Raw genomic sequence first — 18882 nt, 5'->3', positions numbered from 1 at the left:
AAATAAGTTAGGCGCACTTGAGGGTTGATGGATTACAGCTTGACATTTGTTGTGTTGTAGCTCACAGCTTTCTCGAAGGGAACGCCCATCATCATAATGAATGACATCCGCTCTGGTTGCATTGGTGGCTCCTGCAAAGTCAAAGACATATATACACATATAGACTACAACGCTGTCGCAGCAGGTTCGCTCACCGGCTTGCGTGACAGGTTGAATTATTGACAGCACCTAGCCGTGAAAGCGGGTTAAAAAATAAAATTGACAGCGATCTTTATGTACAAATTTTTATTATAGTCTGGCGTTTCCTGTTTTTGACTTCTTCGAATGTGGCAAACTTTTTCATTTTTTTAAAAGAATTTTTGGGTGTTCTTCGATGAATAAATATATTTGTAAATATACTGGGTGTTTCAGCGAAGAGTGACAAAATTCCTAAAGTTTTTGTATTCCAGGCAAAATATACAATTTGTTCAGGATGGCATTACTCGCAGTGGCGGTCGTAAGAAAATACGGGATGCTTAATAATTAGTTTGCTAATGAATTAAAATAACTAATTAAATGAGTATTTAGTGAAAATACATATGTGGTTCCAATTAGAAACTTGTTGAGCGTCCTGAAAAAAAAAAAACTAAATCAGTTTATATTGCAATTAAATTTCAAAGGTGCAAGCGACGTGTACAAGAATGACGAAAATAATTTCTGGAGAGGGGGAACTAGAGGGACAAATGAAAAACACAAATCTCCAAACACAGCTGGGTGACTGGCACGCGACCGAAAAAATCCGCCTGGCCCGGGGATCGAACCCAAGACCTCTTCATTTCCAGTGGAGCGCTCTACCAACTGAGCTAACCAGGGGTTAAACGCACGTAGAGCAAACGGGTTTTGTCAGCGGCCACCAGTCTAACACCAACAAGGGTGAAACTCGCATTTTAAAGTTATGATGATGATGCAATTAAATGCATCTAATTGCATTACTGCGTTAGACTGGTGGCAGTTGATAAAAACCGTTTGCTCTACTGACGTCTAACCCCTGGTTAGCTCGGTCGGTAGAGCGCTCCAATAGAAATGGAGAGGTCCCGGGTTCGATACCCGGACCAGGCGAATTTTTTCGGTCACGCACCATTCACTTAGCTGTGTTTGAAGATTTGTGTTTGCCCTTTGTCCCTCTTGTTCCCCATCTCGAGTAAAATATTTTCGTCACTAAATCAGTAATTTCCAGAAAGACTTGAAGCGCGTGAGAAGCGTAGCACTGCGCTAAAGTCACCAGTCGTTGAGCAGGTACAAGGCTAGCGGTTGCGATAAGGCGCCCGCATGATTTATCCGTCTCTTATCAGAGCTAAAGCCTTGTATCTATTCTACGAGTGGTAACTTTAGCGCACTGCTACGCTTCTCACGCGCTCAAGGTCTTTCTGATAATCACTGATGTAGCAATTATCCGTGACGCTCAGCAAGTTGCTGGCTGGAAGCACATGTCTATTTTCACTAAATGAAATGTTAATTTGTCATGTTTAATTAATTAACGAACTAACTATAGTTGTTAACAAGTCAAGAATGAAGTGGAAGCTCCTTCCAACCCTTCCCACTTGAGCGGAGCGAATGGTGGAGAGGACGTCGCCTCCTCTCCAGCGTTCACATTATTAAGGTGGAAAGAAGGGGGAGGATCTTCCACTTCGTTCTTGACCCGTCACCAACTATAGTAAGTATCGCGCATTTTCTCACGTGCGCCACCATGAGTAATGTGGTGTTGAGGAAGTTGTATTTTTTACCCGGAATACACTAATCTTAAGAAAAAAAGCACACGGTATATATATATATATATATATATATATATATATATATATATATATATATATATATATATATATATATATATATATATATATATATATATATATATATATATATATATATATATATATCGTAAAAAGGAGGTACATGCTTTAAAACGTATTTATCGGACGACGTTCCGAGCGGGGACCGCTTTTTATCAGATATATAGCTCGATTTGCCGTATTTTTTCGGAGGTATGTTCCATATCTTCAATGACCCAACAATGCATGTGGTCTTGCTTTGGCCTGAGTTTCTAAGCGCTGGTAAAATATTACAAGTAACAAATGGCTGTGTTCATCGAGCTGATATCATAAGTAGTTTGAAAGTGATATATAAGAAACGTAGACAATTTCAAAACTATAGCACTTGACCTGAAATGCAACAAGATAAATTCAGAGAATAGCGCTTTAATTTGTCGCAGTGGCGTGAAACAAATACAAAAATCAAAAACAGGCATGGACACATACAGACATAGCGCTTTTCCCAATATGAACATAACCCTTCCCAGAGTTCTAGGCTAGAATTAGTGCCTTGATAGAACATTAATATTCCGTGAAGAAGCATCCATAGGACAATCGGATTGTTGTGATAGTAAACTGCATTTTTATCTGATTGGCGATTCTCAGCCGTTCACAGTGCTTTTTCGAGGTGCCTTACGCTTGCTCAGCTGAGATACCAGCAAAAATAACTTTATTTCAATCTTCAAGACCGATACAAAATCGTAGACACTAAAAAACAACGACAGAAAAAAAAAACCAGTTGTAGGGCATCACTTTTTATATTCAAGACAACATTTAAAAAGAAAAACGACTAAATAACTTAGTTAATTTGAGCCCGTCTTTATAATGAATACTTAAAAACGAAAGGATATTAACATAGAAGACGTACGCGGACGACCATACTCTTTCATATAGCAAGGACGTTTACTTCTGCTAACAAAAATTCAGGATCCAGAACCTGCAGTTCATTAAGTGACGAAAACACGGTTTCTACAGCGTTCTCTAACATTTAGTGTGACTACCTGCTCACAAAATTAGAAACTTTCGTATTCGCTTTCTAATTCCAGCTTTGACAAACAGGTAGATACAGATAAATTACTTGTTTCGTTTTTGTTCCACGTAGGAGGGGCGTTCATAAACTCGGGTAGAAGTCTTTCTCTTCTCTTTTGAATGTCGCTCCACTTCAGCAGCCACTTGGTCGTTCTACTTGAAATGCTTTCCTCTTGATCGGGCAGACTGGAAGCGTCTGCGCCATTTAACCACAATGTCATAAATTGGGGCGTTGTCCCCGGACTGGGCCAGCAGCTCGGAAAATATATCCTTGGCATTACTTCTCTTCAAATGGAGAAAACGGATCACTGCAAATGCTGGGCACTGACAGGAGACGCCCTTATTGTTTTGATGCAATGGCGGCGTTCCGCAGTACTAAAAAACGTGATATTTAGACTGCACCAAAAATAAGAGGGACGCGTACTCATGTTGCTGCCTGTTTTTTTTTCTTTTTTTTTTCGTCATTTTTTGTGTTGATACGAAGTTTATAAACGCCCCTCGTATATCGTAGAAATAACTTGTGAAGCTTGTATTGAATACCACAATAGTTAGGTTAGAACATCTGGTGAATACATTTTAGTATTAATTACTTAATTTACCCTTAAAGGCCCAGAGGGGCGTTACATAAGGGGGGGGGGGGAGGCAATAAAAAAAGAAACATACATATGGGAGATTATACAAAAATAAACAACAAAAGGGAAAAAATAAAACATTTCTGGCCAAGCAGTGGCCACGAAAATAATCTTAGTTACATACTTTTTATGAATGACACTGCATTTTCTAAAAAGACGTGGGTTACTGATGTTAACTATGTGGTCCGGAAAATCATACTATTCTATTATAGCAAGTGGAAGAAATGAGTTGTTAGAAATGCTGGCGGAAGCGGGGATGCGACGTACTCGAAGAAAGTTCAAATGGCGCCGAGATGAGCGATGGGGGTCTAACAACAAAGATTGCCTGAGTCGAAGGTGGCAGAAAAAACGTTTATGGAAGAAAGAAATTCAAGGTAATTAGCGGCGAGTATGTGGGCGGGGAGGCCGAGAAAGGGCTGTCATTACTGACACACTGGCGGTATGATCATAGTTAGGGCGAAACATGTTGCTCAATTTCGAATGGATTCTTATGTGTTAGCTAGGTTAATTTGATGAGAAGACCGGATGCAGCTGCATAGTCTATTTTCGGACGTACAAAGGTTTCATAGGCCAGCTGCCGCAGAGCAGGGGGAGCGGAGTGTAGGCAGCGTCGGTTATACACCAAGGGTTTTAGAGGCTTCGGCATATATATTATCAATATAGTTACTTCAAGACATACGAGGAGAAAAATATACACCGAAGTATTTTTATAGTTGAGCTCGCTGGATGTCTTCAGTGTCTAGAAAATACTGGAGAAGAATTGTGGAAAGTTTACGAGAAACACAAACGAACTTACACTTTCAGTGGTTTAGTAACGTTATAGCCGTTGATCACACCCTTTGGTTACTCTTTGAAGACCATTCTGGAGAATGAGATGATCCTTAGTGCATTTTATTCGACAAGTTGCAATATGTTCCAGCGATGCAAGAATAGCGGTGTATTCAGCGCTGTCAGAGCCAAGGGCTACGCTCAATATCACCTGACACTAAGAGCAGAAAATGGGAAATCATCGCGTGATATGCACAGTTGAAAACACACCTCAAACATTTTTGATATTGCACTGCCAAGTCGTAGGGACATGACATCACAAAAAGAAAGCGAAAGTCATTACGGTTAGAAGTGACATTGTTGAAATAACTTCGCTGTAGCACATGAATGGTTCGCATGGCAGTTCCAGCGGTAATGTCGTTCCCCAAATAACCACCACCCGGCAAAAGACTGAAAACTTAGTTTAAAAATGTAACTGAAAAGAGAAGGCCACAAAAAGAAAGACGTTTACAAATCTCTGTAACGCAAAATTAGTGCGCAGCTCTTGAGTAGGATGGGAGGGTACAGAGGGGAGGATATGCCTTTTTCCTTCTCCGTATCCTCTCTTCCACCTCTGCTCCTCCTCTTTTCCTTGTCCTTCTCCTTCCCTCCTTATCCTCCCCTCCTCCTCCCGCCGCCTACCCCTCCTCCTCCGTACCCTTCTCTCCCCCTCCTCTGTGCCCTCCCCTCCTTCTGCGTACCCTCCCCTCCTTCTCCGTACCCTCCCCTCCTCCATACCCTCCACTTCTCGAACACTTTCGCCTCTAAATTTGGTTGAAAAATTAACGCCACGTGACTTCAACGCCAATTCAGTTTCCCCGCTAAATTTAGCGGGGAAAATGACGTCACATGACTTTGTGTCACGTCACCTATGACCGAATTCAGTTTCTCCGCTAGATTTAGTGAGAAAATCGATGTCACTAGACCTCAACACCAATTCAATTCCCTGCTAAATTTAGCGGAGAATGTGAATTGGTGTTGAGGTCATATGACATCGGTTTTACCGCTAAATTAAGCGGGGAAACTGAATGCGCTGTGTTTCATTATGGGCCGTCATAGACTTACACACCAATTCAGTTTCTTCCCTAAATTTAGCTGGAAACCGAGTTAGTGTATAGGTCTGTGACGTCCCATAATGGAAAGCGCGCGGTTACGCCAACGCCGACGCCGTTATACGCGGAAACAGGCGCCTAAGAGCTGCGCTCTAAAACTACCACCAGAGAAATACGGAACCATCAAAATCTTCGAAGAAACGATAAGGTATAAAAATTTAACACGAAGTTTGTATCCATGATCAACACACTAAATCTTAGCTGTTAAGGGGCGTTCATAAAGTTCGTATTATGGGCACCAAAAATTAAAAGAAAGGGAACAAAACAAGAATCAACACGAGCGCGCATCCCTCTAGTTTCGGTACAGTATAAACATCGCCTGCTCTAGTACCGCGGAACTCCGCTAGAGTGTCGAAACAGAAATCTCACATCCTGTTGGGAAACTCAAAGCACGCGCAGTGTTTTTTTTTTCGGCCTGAAGCGTAGCAATGCCAAGGAGATTCATTCCAAACCGGTGGCGGTGTTCGGAAAAAACGCCCTAGTTTATGACATTGTGGTTACATGGCGCTGAGGCTTCCAATGTGGCCAAACATACTTGAACACATTTCCATGACGACGACCAAGTGGTTGCTGAAGTGGAGCGATTCCTTAACACTCAAAACAAGGAGTTCTATAACAACGGCCTTTTGCAGGTTGTCCTCGAACATTTATTGGACATATTTATATACTTCTTTTTTTTTTTTTAGTTATGCTAGGCTGGCGGACATCAAAATCACCACTTATATTATCACCCCCCAACTGAGCACTTTCAACCGCTATAGTAGTTTTGATGAAAGTCCTTCAATGCTGAGAGAAAAACAGAAAGAAACCGGCGATGACTTGTTCGCGCTAGCAGCGTCCCGGAGCGTATATCAACATTTTCGAGAAGGGCTGAACACGTCGCAGGACAAAGGAGACCGCCGTAGATCTGCAGATAACTCTGTCTACGTCCTGAGGCCGGAAGCGTCAGCAGGTTTTCTTCCGGTCTGCCAAGGTCGTCCGATACTCGGAAAGCCAGGAAAAGTGCCTTTTTATTGCATCCTGTCCCGTGCGATAAGGCGGCCCCGAGAAGGAAGCATTTAACACCAAGGGCTTCTTTCTGCCGCGAGAGGTGCATACACAAAAATGAGACAAGCTATTTCTCAAAAATAAAAAAAGCGTTAAACAAAGATGAAGGACGTCCTCTTTGTCTAACTCTTTCGTATTTTCGAATCTATTACCAACGCGCTCAATACAAGTTTAAGGTATTATTTCTATACTTGTTTTCAGCTCCAGAATTCTCGCTAAAGAAGTCCGACTCTTCGCGGAGCATTACTATCTTCCTCGATTATTTGAACAAACAAAATATATGTATGTAAAGTTTAGATTAGCTATATGTCATCTTATTGAGACGTGCACGTTTTAAATGCCAAAAGCATCGCTTTACCTCGGACAACCAGATCATGTAAACGCGCGGCGTATTGACAATGTTCAAAATTTCCCCCCACCCCTGCCCGTTTCGATCTGGATGAGCATCGTACCGGCGTGCGGTCGTGTATCACTACTGCGTGATGCAGGTTAAAGACCCCAGGCTAGCGGTTGTACCGCACTGGCTAAATTTCTCATCTACAGCTGGGAGACTCGTCGCCCCTGTGAGGCAGACCAAGTTCTAGGCTGTATAAACATACACACAACCCAATTCTTATTATTCAAAATTTCCCATTTTCCTTCAGGTGAAAACGAGTATAGCCTTCAGTTTTGACCATCAGAGTAATATTAACTCACGGCTCAAGAAGAACAGGTCATAGCTTTACGACATTCACGTTCCTTTGTTGTTGATTGGGTTTTTGTCGAACTTACTGGCCCTTGCCGCAATCTAGTTGGTTGTTAAGCGATAAGAAAATCCATTGAACTCGCACGTCCCGCGTTTCTTACAGCTACTAAACGACCTTACAGGTCCAGGACATCCACTTCCCCGCAAAGCTAAAATCAAAAGGATAAAAATTTGTCTAGAACTAAAAAAAAGAAAGAAAAGAAATCGCGCAGAACCAACCATGTTGATGTCTAACTAAGCAATTAGCTGCAGACATAATTGAAAGAGCCGCGAAAGGTCAAGTGTCAATTTTACCGCTAAATTTAGCGGGTAAGCTCAATTGATATGCAGGTCACGTGACAACTAACCTTGTAACGTCATTTTCTTTGCTAGTGGGGAAACTGAACTGGTGATAAGGTCGCGTGACATCAGGATAGGTGACGCGAATTTTCGCGCTAAATCTAAAGGTGAAACTGAATTTTCGTACATGTCACGTGTTACCTGACGTCAACTTTCCGCTCAATTTTAGCGGGGGAATATAATTCGTGTATAGGTCACATGATATGAAGTCATGCGACGCCATTTTCCCGCAGCATTTAGCGAGTAAACTGAATCGATGTTGAGGTCCCGTGACGTCAAGGTTCCCGCTAAATCCAGCGGGGAAACTGAATTGCTGCATGCGCCGAGCATACCGAGAGGCAGGAGGGGACGGAATGATGAGTGGGTATATACCTAAGGCTAGCTGCCTCTGCCTCATCTGCATTTGTCAAACGCATTAGAACGCGGAGCGCCGGCGGAACGCGGTCGACGAGCGCCGTGGGGACAAAGGGCAGCCATAGCTTCAGATCTACCCACTCATCATTCTAACGAGACCTCGGCGTGCCGACGCGCGCCCTGGTCTCCTCTCTACATCAGTTTCTCGGCGCAAAGGTTACGTGAAATCAACTCACGTCACATCATTTTTTCTGCTTTAGCGGGGAGAATAAACGGCCAGAAACATACCTCAATGTGATTGAAAGATCGCAAGAAAGCTACTCGCTTTTGAAAGCTAATCGCTTAAAAAAAAAAAAAGAAGAAAAAGGCTCCGCTCCTACTCCCAGCATGACGTTCCACGTGCTTACGCCATGCTCAGTTTCACAGCGCAAACATTTACTGAACTTTTTTTTTTTTCGTAGGTCGCAGCTACTGGTATTTTCCTATTTTTTGTTGGGAAGTTTGCGGAGCGAAAGTTCGTCTGCTTCTTTTGCATGGGTTGTGGTGACGTCAGAACGCCAAGCTTTGATTGGATCTTCCTGAAGGATTGGGGGTAGACCTCAAGGCAGCATGCTTTGAAGTCTTTCCACTATCCTTATATCAGAGTCAATCGGAGCTCGGCGTTCTGACGTCACCACAAAGCCTGCTCAAGGAGCAGATGAGCTTGCCCTCCGCTCGGGCGCACCATGGCCACTGGCAGCACCAGAAACACAGGGTCGAGGCTGATTATGTTCACGCGTCTTGCTTCGCCATAGGCTCTTCAGCGTCCTGGTCTTCAGACACCGCAGCCTGATGGGAAGCTGAGCTATAATAGGATACCCGGGACACGCCACGGCCCGCGTTTCGAAAGAGCTGTCTGTGACTCTAGTTTTAATTTCTCGTCGGAGAACGTGGCCGCCGGTATTTCTCGGTCGTCGCTCTGTATACATCAAGATAAAGCTGTCAAATATTGTGCTCGCCGACTACTAGTCATGTTTAAGACGGACTTCAATTTATCACTTCTAGCTGAAATCAATTACTAAGGGCCGAGCCTGGCATTGCATTTATGTTTGCTCGAATACGTTCTGTCTGCAAAAACAAATTAACAATTGGAAGTCAACGCTAAGCACGCAATCCACTACCACGCCAGATACTTGTATTTAATGACGGTATAGACCTTTCCAGCGGCAGTCTCGAACGAAGCGATTTATAGCGCGCGTCCCTGGTTTTGAGAGGGCACGTCAGTGTTGCCCGACTGCGCTGGGCTGTGGGTTTTCTAGTCAGTGGGCTGTGGTAGCCTGGCGCACTTCCGGACGATGGTGGAAGCTAAACTTCCGCGTTCAATTTTTTATTTTCTGTTCTGTGGCGAACAGCATAGATATTCCCCGCCCACAACATTAAATTAAACGACTCTCATGAATCGAACAACATATATTGTACGTACCCCACGGTGCCTCGTTATCCGGACAGGATTTTAGAAAGGTCTCAAATAACACATCAGATCCAAATTACAGTGCCAACGATAGTCACTTCACGACTATCGGACGGAACCCGGCGTGTTTTGGGGCACATGTAGAACAGAGCTGCTTCTTTGCACAGCTTCAAAGGAAATGAACGAACGTGTCTATTCCGTCCCCACACTCCGGACCCGTCCCTATCAGCTATTTTTCGCAAAGACCCGGAACATAGCCGGGAAGGCGTTTTGGAGATTATCTCAACGAAACAATCCTCCAACTACGTCAACCTGCCAGCGTCGCGGGCTGCTTGACGTTCGCTCTCTTCTTTCGCTTCCTGCGAAGGCCGAGCAGGCTACGAGCCCTGGTATTCCCTGGTTCCCGCAGTGGAAGATAACACACAAAGGGTAAGCATCATAAACAGGCCAATAAAGTAAAAACTTCCAACAAAAGCCGGCGAACTCCGAGTGCACAATGCAGGTGGGGAATCACGCTCACCGCGTTTCCACAGCTCAGGCGGGGGGCAGAAATTTCTGGCTGATAGGGGTCGCTCGATTCGCAAAATGGCGGCGGCCAAAGAGTTATTTTTGCAAAGGTCTATAAGGTATAGCTGAAACTGAGAGTAGCTCTATGGGGAGTTCTGGCCAAATTTGACGTGCTCGGCTAATCATTTTGTTAAAAAAATTGAGATCCACCAACGTCTAGGTTACACGGTCTGCTAGAAAAGCTCTGAATTCTCAATAATAACGTCGCGTTCTCTAAAGTATGCGCGGCGTTTGAATTCAGTGTGAGCAATTACTTTTGATCAAAAGAGTAGCAGTTACGCGAATTCCATCTGCCCTGTACGTTTATCAGGTTGGAGGGCTTAAAGGTGGAGAACTGTCAAAATGAACCGTTGGGCTACTTGGGTAAACAGAGCGGGAACATAACGAACCATAGAGGACAAGAGATAATAACACATTAATAGCTCAAGTTTTCGTACTTGTCACTCAATCTTAAAACTGGTCACCAATAGAACACTGCGATTCTTGGCCACATGATCCACAGGAGAGTGACGTAGTCGTTTCTGACATCTCATTAAGTTTTGACATGACGTTTTTTTTTTTCAGCGCTGAAATTAAGACGACTACGACAACGACTGCAACTAAAATTCTGCAGCCGATGCAGATGACTTTTAGAGTTTACGTGTTACAGTACGACATAACATGCACATGGCTGAAACACTAGATTGATTGCGTAAGTGTTATTTAACGAAATATAACATGCCGCAACCAAAAACCTTAACGGGGTCTTTAGGCTTTACAGGTTTGTTTTAAAAATCCGTTAAAGTTACACTAATTCGGTTTGTGCGGGTGAGTTAACGACCAGGGTAGCATAATATACAGGGCTAGTCGTCACGATACATATTCTAATTAAGTCGAATTTCGTAATTAACTTTCAACGTAGTGAAGATTCGAATTACAAACTTGCTGTCACAAATTTTTTTGAAGTTCATTGATTTAGGGGTTTTTCATGACGCTCAGTAAGTTTCTTGTTGGAACCATGTGTTTATCTAAAAAAAAGTAAATTAAAGCTTTTGAGGTAATTAAACAACATATCGTGACAAGTAGCCACTGATATTATTTCCCCTTAGTCGTATAACGCACCCGCATTGACCGAATCAGTGTAGCTTTGGCTGTTTAAAAAATATCTGTTAAACCTAAAACACCGTGTATATCCAGTTAGCCATGAGTTTCCTTTGTGCGCAAAACAATGAAAAAGAACCTGCAAGAAAAAATATAGGCATATGGATTATGATATGTTCTGTCAACTGATACCTATGTACGGGGTCTTTTACGAAAAGTGGAGACATTCGATATATCGAAAACTACTCGTCGCAATAAAAAAACAAAAAAAAAAGGCTTGTGTAGGCTTGGTTTTGGGCTAGGTACCTATTTAAAAAGATCATTGAAGTCCGGGATAATTAGATTGTTAATTATTTTTGGTGTAATTAGCTTTTTAATATTGTGTTTAAGGGCATGGTTTCAGTTAGAAAATTGCTCAGCATCATCGAAACACTCTAAATCAACAAATTGCAGAACGATATAAGGCACACGCAGCATTTTATGGCTTTGTGAAAAACCGCAGCCGTAAAATGCTGTACGTGCCTTCTGTCGTTCTGCAATTAGTTTATTTAGTGTTTTTCGATGATACTGAGCAATTTCCTAATTGAAACCCTGCCCTTAAACACATTGTTAAAAAGTTAATTACGCAAAAACAATTAAAAACCTAATTATCCCAAACTTTAATAATTTTCCTAAGTAGGGCTCTGGCCCAAAACCAAAACGACACTAAGTTTTTTTGTTGTTGCGACGAGTAGTTTTCGCAATATCGAATTTGTCCCCCTTTCGTGAAACACCCTGTATATATATATATACATATACATATATAACTGGGAAGAAAAAAAACCTTAATGAAAACAGCAACAACGGACGATTCATTCTTCGATGTTTCGACCCGAGTCCGGCCTTCGTCAGGAAGTCCGGTCTTCGTCAGGAGTCCGGCATCCGTCTTTCAAACACATCAGAGCGAGCGCTCTTTAAAAACTGCATCCTACGCATTATAGGCTTTTGAAGATAAGTGTTAATCGTATTTCTTTTATTTCACAATACTGCAGGCTACTTTAAGGTTCTACCAGGAGGGGATAGAAAATTACAGTTGCAGGAACACAAAAACATCCGTGAACATACGCATATTGTAAATACAAAAATAAAAAAAAAATTTTTTTCTAGTAACTTGGTTTGGGAGTGTCAGCAAACCCCATCCCTCGCCCCCAACCCTCACGCAACCTACGAGCAGTGGGTGGGCCAGCTGACCAGTTCCGACCTCTCAGCCCAGCGTAGCCTGGTGGAGAGAGCCCGGAAAGTCAGCGCGGACCAGGGCTTCCCGGACTAGAGGAGGCCCCCCACCGGGCGGGCGCCCAACCATCAGCGCCTGAAGCTCTATTTATTAAAAGTTTATTCCTCCTCCTCCTAGTAACTTCGATACTGTGCTGTGGAAATATGACACTTGTTAGTCGAAGAAAAATACACAGCAGAAAAAACTTTTCAATGCAAACGCTCTCCTCGTCTGCTTTTTTTTCCTTGATAGATCATTTTTTTTTACTTACTACAGTCTCAAGTGTTACGCAAAATGATCTATCACCAGCTCACCTGCGAACTTGCTGTCTTGAAAACAACAACAACAAATTATTGTGTTCCTTGTTTGTTTAGAGAGTCGAAAGTTAGTCATCCCCAATGGGCGTCTGTTGTCTCAAGTGTAGGAGAGACATTTCACCAGTACAGTGCCAGTGCTAGCCTGGTGTCGTTAAAGTGCTTTAAGCAGTAGTGGTACACGACCGCACGCCGGTACGATGTTCATCGAGATCCAAACGGGCAGGAGTGGGGATTGAATCCATAATTCCTGGGTGTTGCGGCACGAGCGTTCGCTGCACGTTGCCCGAGCGGCGGTTCGCTCGCACGTTATGTCACTGGTCAGTCCAGTGTTCTTTTGAAGATCATTCTGACCCCCGTACGACACATCATATGCGGGGTCCTCAACAGTGCCTTTTGACAGGCTTTTGACATTCTATTATTGTCCTTGAAAACGAAAACAAAATTTCTTTCAAAGGAACGGAACCTTAGGTGTCTTTTTGTGTTGGTTTCAATTACCTTCATTAGGTTCATCCTGTACAAGCTACCCAAGATGCAGAAGACCAAGGGAAACGCGTTCACGCCGGCCGGTGGGGAGTTTCTTTACATCGACTCTGATTCCCCGACCAGTGCGCGCACGTGGACGTTGTCTTCTCAAGACCTCTATAGACCGCCCAACCCTTTGGCTTACACATTAGCACCGCTGTACCAAACGGCTGTACCTCAGGTGAGCCTTCTTTGTTTATGCTTTTATACCGACCGAGATGTGACGTTTGGCTTAACTGGTACCGCCATCGTAAGTAAAAGCCTTGCAAATTTAAGACCGCTGGTGGCCGTTATCACTTATTAAGTTTTTTAGATTTCATATTTCCTTAGAGCCTAAGACATTAAATAGGTGAGTTGCTACAAATAAAGTAATTAAGTAACAAAGTGCGGTTAATATTATTATGGAGTAAAATGGTTCCAGGTATACAATATTAGCTATGATGTTCTTGAAGTGTTCGCGATCTTCGATTGATGTTGTTGTAGCGGCAAGGCGATTACAGCTTTCTGATGTACGAGAAAAAAAAGTATTAAAAAAGCATTATATCTACGAAATGAAATCGCAGTTTTACGAACTTGATCTATGGGAGATGAAACCTATTGGGGGATAAGTGTGGCGCGTTGGTAAGAGGGATTGAAGAACTCCTGAAGGAGTCCGATACGAGAGTATTTACGGCAAAATGATAGGAGGGTGGGTCATGGCTAAATTTTATGTTACCGGTGATTGAATTTCTGTTACACTGAAAATTTTCAAACGTTCAGAACTGTTTTAAAATATATCTAGGAAGTGCGTTATGTTTTCTTGGATACGATCACAAACTAAATTGGCATATTTGAGCCTTGAGTGATTTAGTATTTTGTATAGTGGTAGGTAATAGTAGTAGTAGTAGTAGTTGTAGTAGTAGTACCCTATCTTGAAGTCAAACGTCCGAGGTGCCTTGCCCAGCGTTGACAAAGCGCTTCTGCCCAGCCATTTGGTGGCACGGCCTGCCACGTTGCGACTTTGTGCCATTTATATATCCCAGCAGAATGAGACACGCGCTGCTTCGACATTATTTAAATTCGGAACACAATTTTTTAAGCAGTTTTAAAGCTGTATATTTGTATGCTTTACACAAACAATTTTTTTATCAAGTTTTTAGAAATATCTGGGCATAGTACTAATAGGCTTGTTGTAGCCCCATTGAGAGGCAGATTATAAATGTTACCGAGCACTGCTTGAAGTCTTGTTTCTAAGTGCATTCATAACCTAAAAAATGTGTGATATTTTCACCAGAATCGAACCAAATGAAACAACCATATTCAGTGTCACCTACTATTTCGCAATATGCCGGAACCTCTCTGACACTACGCAAGAAATATTGCCGGAAACCCGCCCAGACACAATTTGCAATATTTCATGTAGCTGTAATATTTATTTCATATGCGTTTTCATGAAGACTTTGATAGTATCAGTCTAGTGTGGTGAAATAAAGATTTTTAAGCAAGAGACACTTGCATCAGTTTTATAAATTTGGTCTCAAAAAGGAACGCGATTGATGTCTTGATTATCCGAATATGTAGCATCAGCCCCTCTATGTTTACATATCTCAAACCGTCTGATAGCCTTCTGATATAAACTCTGCCATATGAAGTTTCCGGAACCTACATTGGTAAATGTCCGAAAGCTCTTGCAAACTATATATCTGCATGAACAAAAAAACTTGGTGAACTTTTAAGGTTCGCCTTTAAGAGTAGAACGCGATAATGCTATCGGGCACCTTTCGCATCGCCTTCTCATTCGCCTCTCATGCTCCTCATGAATGCAAGCAGGAAGTGTAGCGGTCAGTTGAGTGCGTGGCTCGCAATCGTAGGGTTTGGGTTAGAATCACACCCTAAAATTCTTAGAATTTTTTTTAAGGCAATTTAATTTCTTTATTAAGTGATATCATTTGAGCCACGCGGCGACCTTTAACTCACACTACATCCTGTTTTTAATCACTTTTATTTCAGGCGTGACGTCATGTTTTACGTGAGCATTGTGGGTTTGAAATTTCTGCGCGATGTCATGTGGCTGTAACGTCATGACCCTAGAGACCAATCAGGATTTTCTTCTGTCGACGCTACCGACGCCGACGCCCGCATTTCTGCGACATGAGCTCCTTAACGCTCTCGCGTTAAAAGTTTTGAGCTAAAAAGTAAAAAACTTTAACTCGGAAGATATGCAATGTTTCCTTCATAAAGTTAATTCTTTTTTTCCCGCTTAAGCACTGTACTTAAAATGTGTGCTCAACGTTATCATTCTTGGAGCTAGTTTCATTTTTATATGCACGTTTTTATAACAATGTTTGTTTATGTGTTTGAATAGATATGTATGCCTAATTGCGCGGGGACACAATTTTACCAGTCGTGTCTGAGCTTTTTAGTTCGTTCGCTGAACTCGAATGGTAATTATTTCGAACTTTTAGTGGGGATTTTGCAATTGCACTTATGAATACATAATTCAGGTAAGTCAGCTACAGGAATGAAAAATAAAGTGCCTCGTCCTGCTCCCGCGATAGCATTTCAGACTTAATCGAATTTAAAATAAATGAGCAGGATAAAAATACAGTAAACAATAAATTTAAAAATCCAATTTGTAAAAACAGAAAAGGAACGAAAAAGATATTTCGGTGATATTAATTCCACTGACTCAATTAACCCACATCAGTTTCTTGGGGGCAGCATAATTTCAAATATTCATCAATAGTATTTTTAACTTGTGCAACACATTATTAAAAAGAAAACGTGAGGAGCATGCGCTCGTCTTAACCCGCTATGAAATGCCAGCGTATTTTGCCCTGTGGCGTGCAAAGCAAAGTTCGTTCCACAATAAGTGAGAACGCGACCGTTGATACGAGTCCACTAACCGTATACAGCGTGTCCTTTTTAGCTGCACCAAATTTTCAAAAAAAGGGAACGTGAGATAGAGTAATTTGAGCCCTGGGGAAGTATTAGTGGCCATGGCCGCCTGGAGAAAAAAATGTGAAATTAGGTCATTAGTTTGCTAATTAACTAAAATATTTTAACTAACTTTTTAATTTTCCACTTGAGGGCAATATAATGTATTTGTAGGATTGAAGATCGGCCACAGTATGTTCTAGCCGTGTCGTCAAAAATGGATAAAAAAAATTCCTAGTAGGCGCTACGGGGTCGAGAAATGTCACTTTCGTAAATTGCGTCAAACCGAAGCAAAACAGGAAAGACCACCGGTAAAGTTATCGCTCCGCCCTTCCGGGCACGCGATTCGTCATTATCGCGGCCGGCTCGCCTAAGCAAGTGGAACCGGCCGTGATAATGACGGATCGCATGCCCGGAAGGGCGGAACGATAACTTTACCGGCACTCTTTCCTGTTTAGTTTCGGTTTGACGCCATTTACGAAAGTGACATTTCTCGACCCCATAGCGCCTACTAGGAATTTTTTTATCCAAATTTGACGACACGGCTAGACCATACTGTGGCCAATCATCAATCCTGTAAAAGCATTAGGCGCCCCCAAGTGAAAAATTAAGAAGTTAGTTAAAACATTTTAGTTAATTAGCAAACTAATTACCTAATTTCACATTTTTTCTAGAGGCCGCCATGGCCACTAAGACTTCCCCAGGGTTCAAATTACTCAATCTCACGTTCCCTTTTTTTGAAAATTTGGTGCACCTAAAAAGAAACAGCCTGTACATAAAAACAAAACGGATGCAAAATTATTTAGAGCGTGACGTTCAGCTTACTCAATGAGAGAGAATTCAGAAAAGTTTGTGAGCCGTCGCTGCAGGAAAAGCCCATGAAGCACCACATTTTTTAAATGCCTCGTGCACTTGATTGTGCAGATGCGTATTGTGCATTTTCGAACACTCTTCTACACGCTGTGTGCACTTGAAACAGTCCACAACAAGCAGAGCGGTCTCTAAGGTTTATCTGTTGATGGACGGAATTCTGGTGAAATATTAATGGTCACAGACTTTTCTGAAAATTGGTTATGCACATCAATGGAGACATATGAAATCGGGATCCCAATTACAGGTTAGTCTCCTTTTTTCGCAAGGCTAATAAAATTTATATCTAGTCGTTGCCATATTTGTTTTACTAACAGGGTCTACCGGCAACGTTGAAACCGTGACGACCAATTTAGCCGACAGAATTTAACCCAATCTAATCCATGACGACTGAAGAGACAGCGGAATTGGCAGTAGTAGGGGATCCAGCTGCCTATAGATCCAGAATTGCAAGTCATGTAATCACCCATAACAAAGGGGAAGCCCAAGAAATCTAATTCAATCCAATCAAATGTTGTAGTTTGCGCCATACTTGGGCAGCACACATTTTTTTCACCAACAGATTACAAGAAGTTTGAAGGTGTTAAATAAATGTCGTAGAAACTCGCTCTAGCGGGGAAAAAAAAAAGACAAATACGCGACATTCTGCTTTTTTCTATAGGCTGCCCGATCGATCTACAGGTTTTTCAACTGACGGTGCCACACCTGAAAGTGCTTGGAAATTTGAATGTTAAAGATGGCATAACCTGCGTTTGCCGTTTCCTCATTGGCTATTTTGAATTTGGAGATAATAAACAGCATGGCGGGACGACTACAGTCATGAATTATTCCGAAACTTTGCTTTGTTTGGGTTGCTCGAAAAAGCGCCGGAGTTTTCTTAATCGAGTCTGGCTCTTATATTATCGCTATTTTCCATTCGTTTGCTCCTGTGTCCTTTCTGCCACGTTCGAGCTTTGGGATAGCATAGAAATCCTATTTTTTCAGGACATCCTATACGTCGCCTACAACGACCAGTCTCCGGACCGCTACAACGGCACCCGGAACGGTCACTCCAAAGGTGAGGTGGGGCGCAGGATTAAAACATTATATATATGATCTTATTTTTATCCACAGCGTCCCAATTAACATTCACCAAGCTCCGAAACACTGAATGATCTAAGCAAATCAACCCCCTGTGTGCAAATAAATCTACTGTACACAAATCCACTGCATTTTATTAGCAAGCTTCTTGCAAAAGTTCCAGTAGTTTTTTATTTAGCCTAATTTATTAAATATTTGAGACTGATTTTTTTATGAATTTCAGTCTGAGGGCGTAGGTGTCAATTGACAATTTTTTGAGTACATTCTTAAACAGATGATCAATATATTTGCAGCATGGCACATTTTGAGTGCTTATGTTTTTTTTTGGCATGGACAGAAAGTTTGTGAAATAGTAAAAAAGAAAAACAGAAACAAGGTGCCTATAAGCTGCGAAAAGAGTGGTAGCGCTGTCGCATAAAATTTTTTATAGTTCGCGGGCTTTTTTTTAATGTAACTGATCTTGGTGCCTTCATTCTAATAAGCCCCGGCCGAATCCGGTTGGGCTTAGAACCTGTCAATCTGTATGCCGGGTCTTAGCGTCACAAACCTCGCTGATCCTGATTGACGAGATCATGTAATCATGCACAATTTCTTGCCCTTGTAAGTCGCCATGTGGGTGTTATGTTTTCGTTAGTGTTTGTATTGTTTTAGAAAAAGTTAATTTTTATTTTGTTTTGTTTTTGCAAAAATTGTATTCTATATTTTTCATATGGAAAGAGCACAAGCAAATGAAGGCTTAAGCTATTTATATAAATAAATGAATAGCTTTTTTTACTCGAAACTAGAATATTTGATTTTTATAAAAGTTATCACATTAGAATGGAAATCTGAGCGAGTTGGTATGAATCCATTTTGAAAAGCAGCGCGAATAACACACGGACAAGAAGGAGAGAACGCACAGGACGAGGCGCTGACT

At 42.0% G+C, this 18882-nt stretch overlaps 1 protein-coding gene across 2 annotated transcripts in view; it reads left to right on the top strand.

Annotated features, from left to right (window-relative positions):
- The window catches only part of LOC8026986 (deoxyribonuclease-2), a 60433-nt gene that overhangs the window by 5249 nt on the left and 36302 nt on the right, over positions 1-18882 (top strand). For both annotated transcript variants that reach the window (XM_040212777.3, XM_029977602.4), the window contains exons 2-3: positions 13083-13281; positions 17871-17943. In XM_040212777.3, coding sequence (XP_040068711.1) covers positions 13083-13281; positions 17871-17943 — 272 coding nt within the window. The remainder of the gene's footprint in view (positions 1-13082; positions 13282-17870; positions 17944-18882) is intronic.

This window comes from Ixodes scapularis, unplaced genomic scaffold (genome assembly GCF_016920785.2).
Source record: "Ixodes scapularis isolate PalLabHiFi unplaced genomic scaffold, ASM1692078v2 PGA_scaffold6__148_contigs__length_123643588, whole genome shotgun sequence".
NCBI classification, from domain to species: Eukaryota; Metazoa; Arthropoda; class Arachnida; order Ixodida; family Ixodidae; genus Ixodes; species Ixodes scapularis.
Note: the sequence above shows the minus strand (reverse complement) of the source record. Positions and strands in the feature narration are given on the sequence as shown.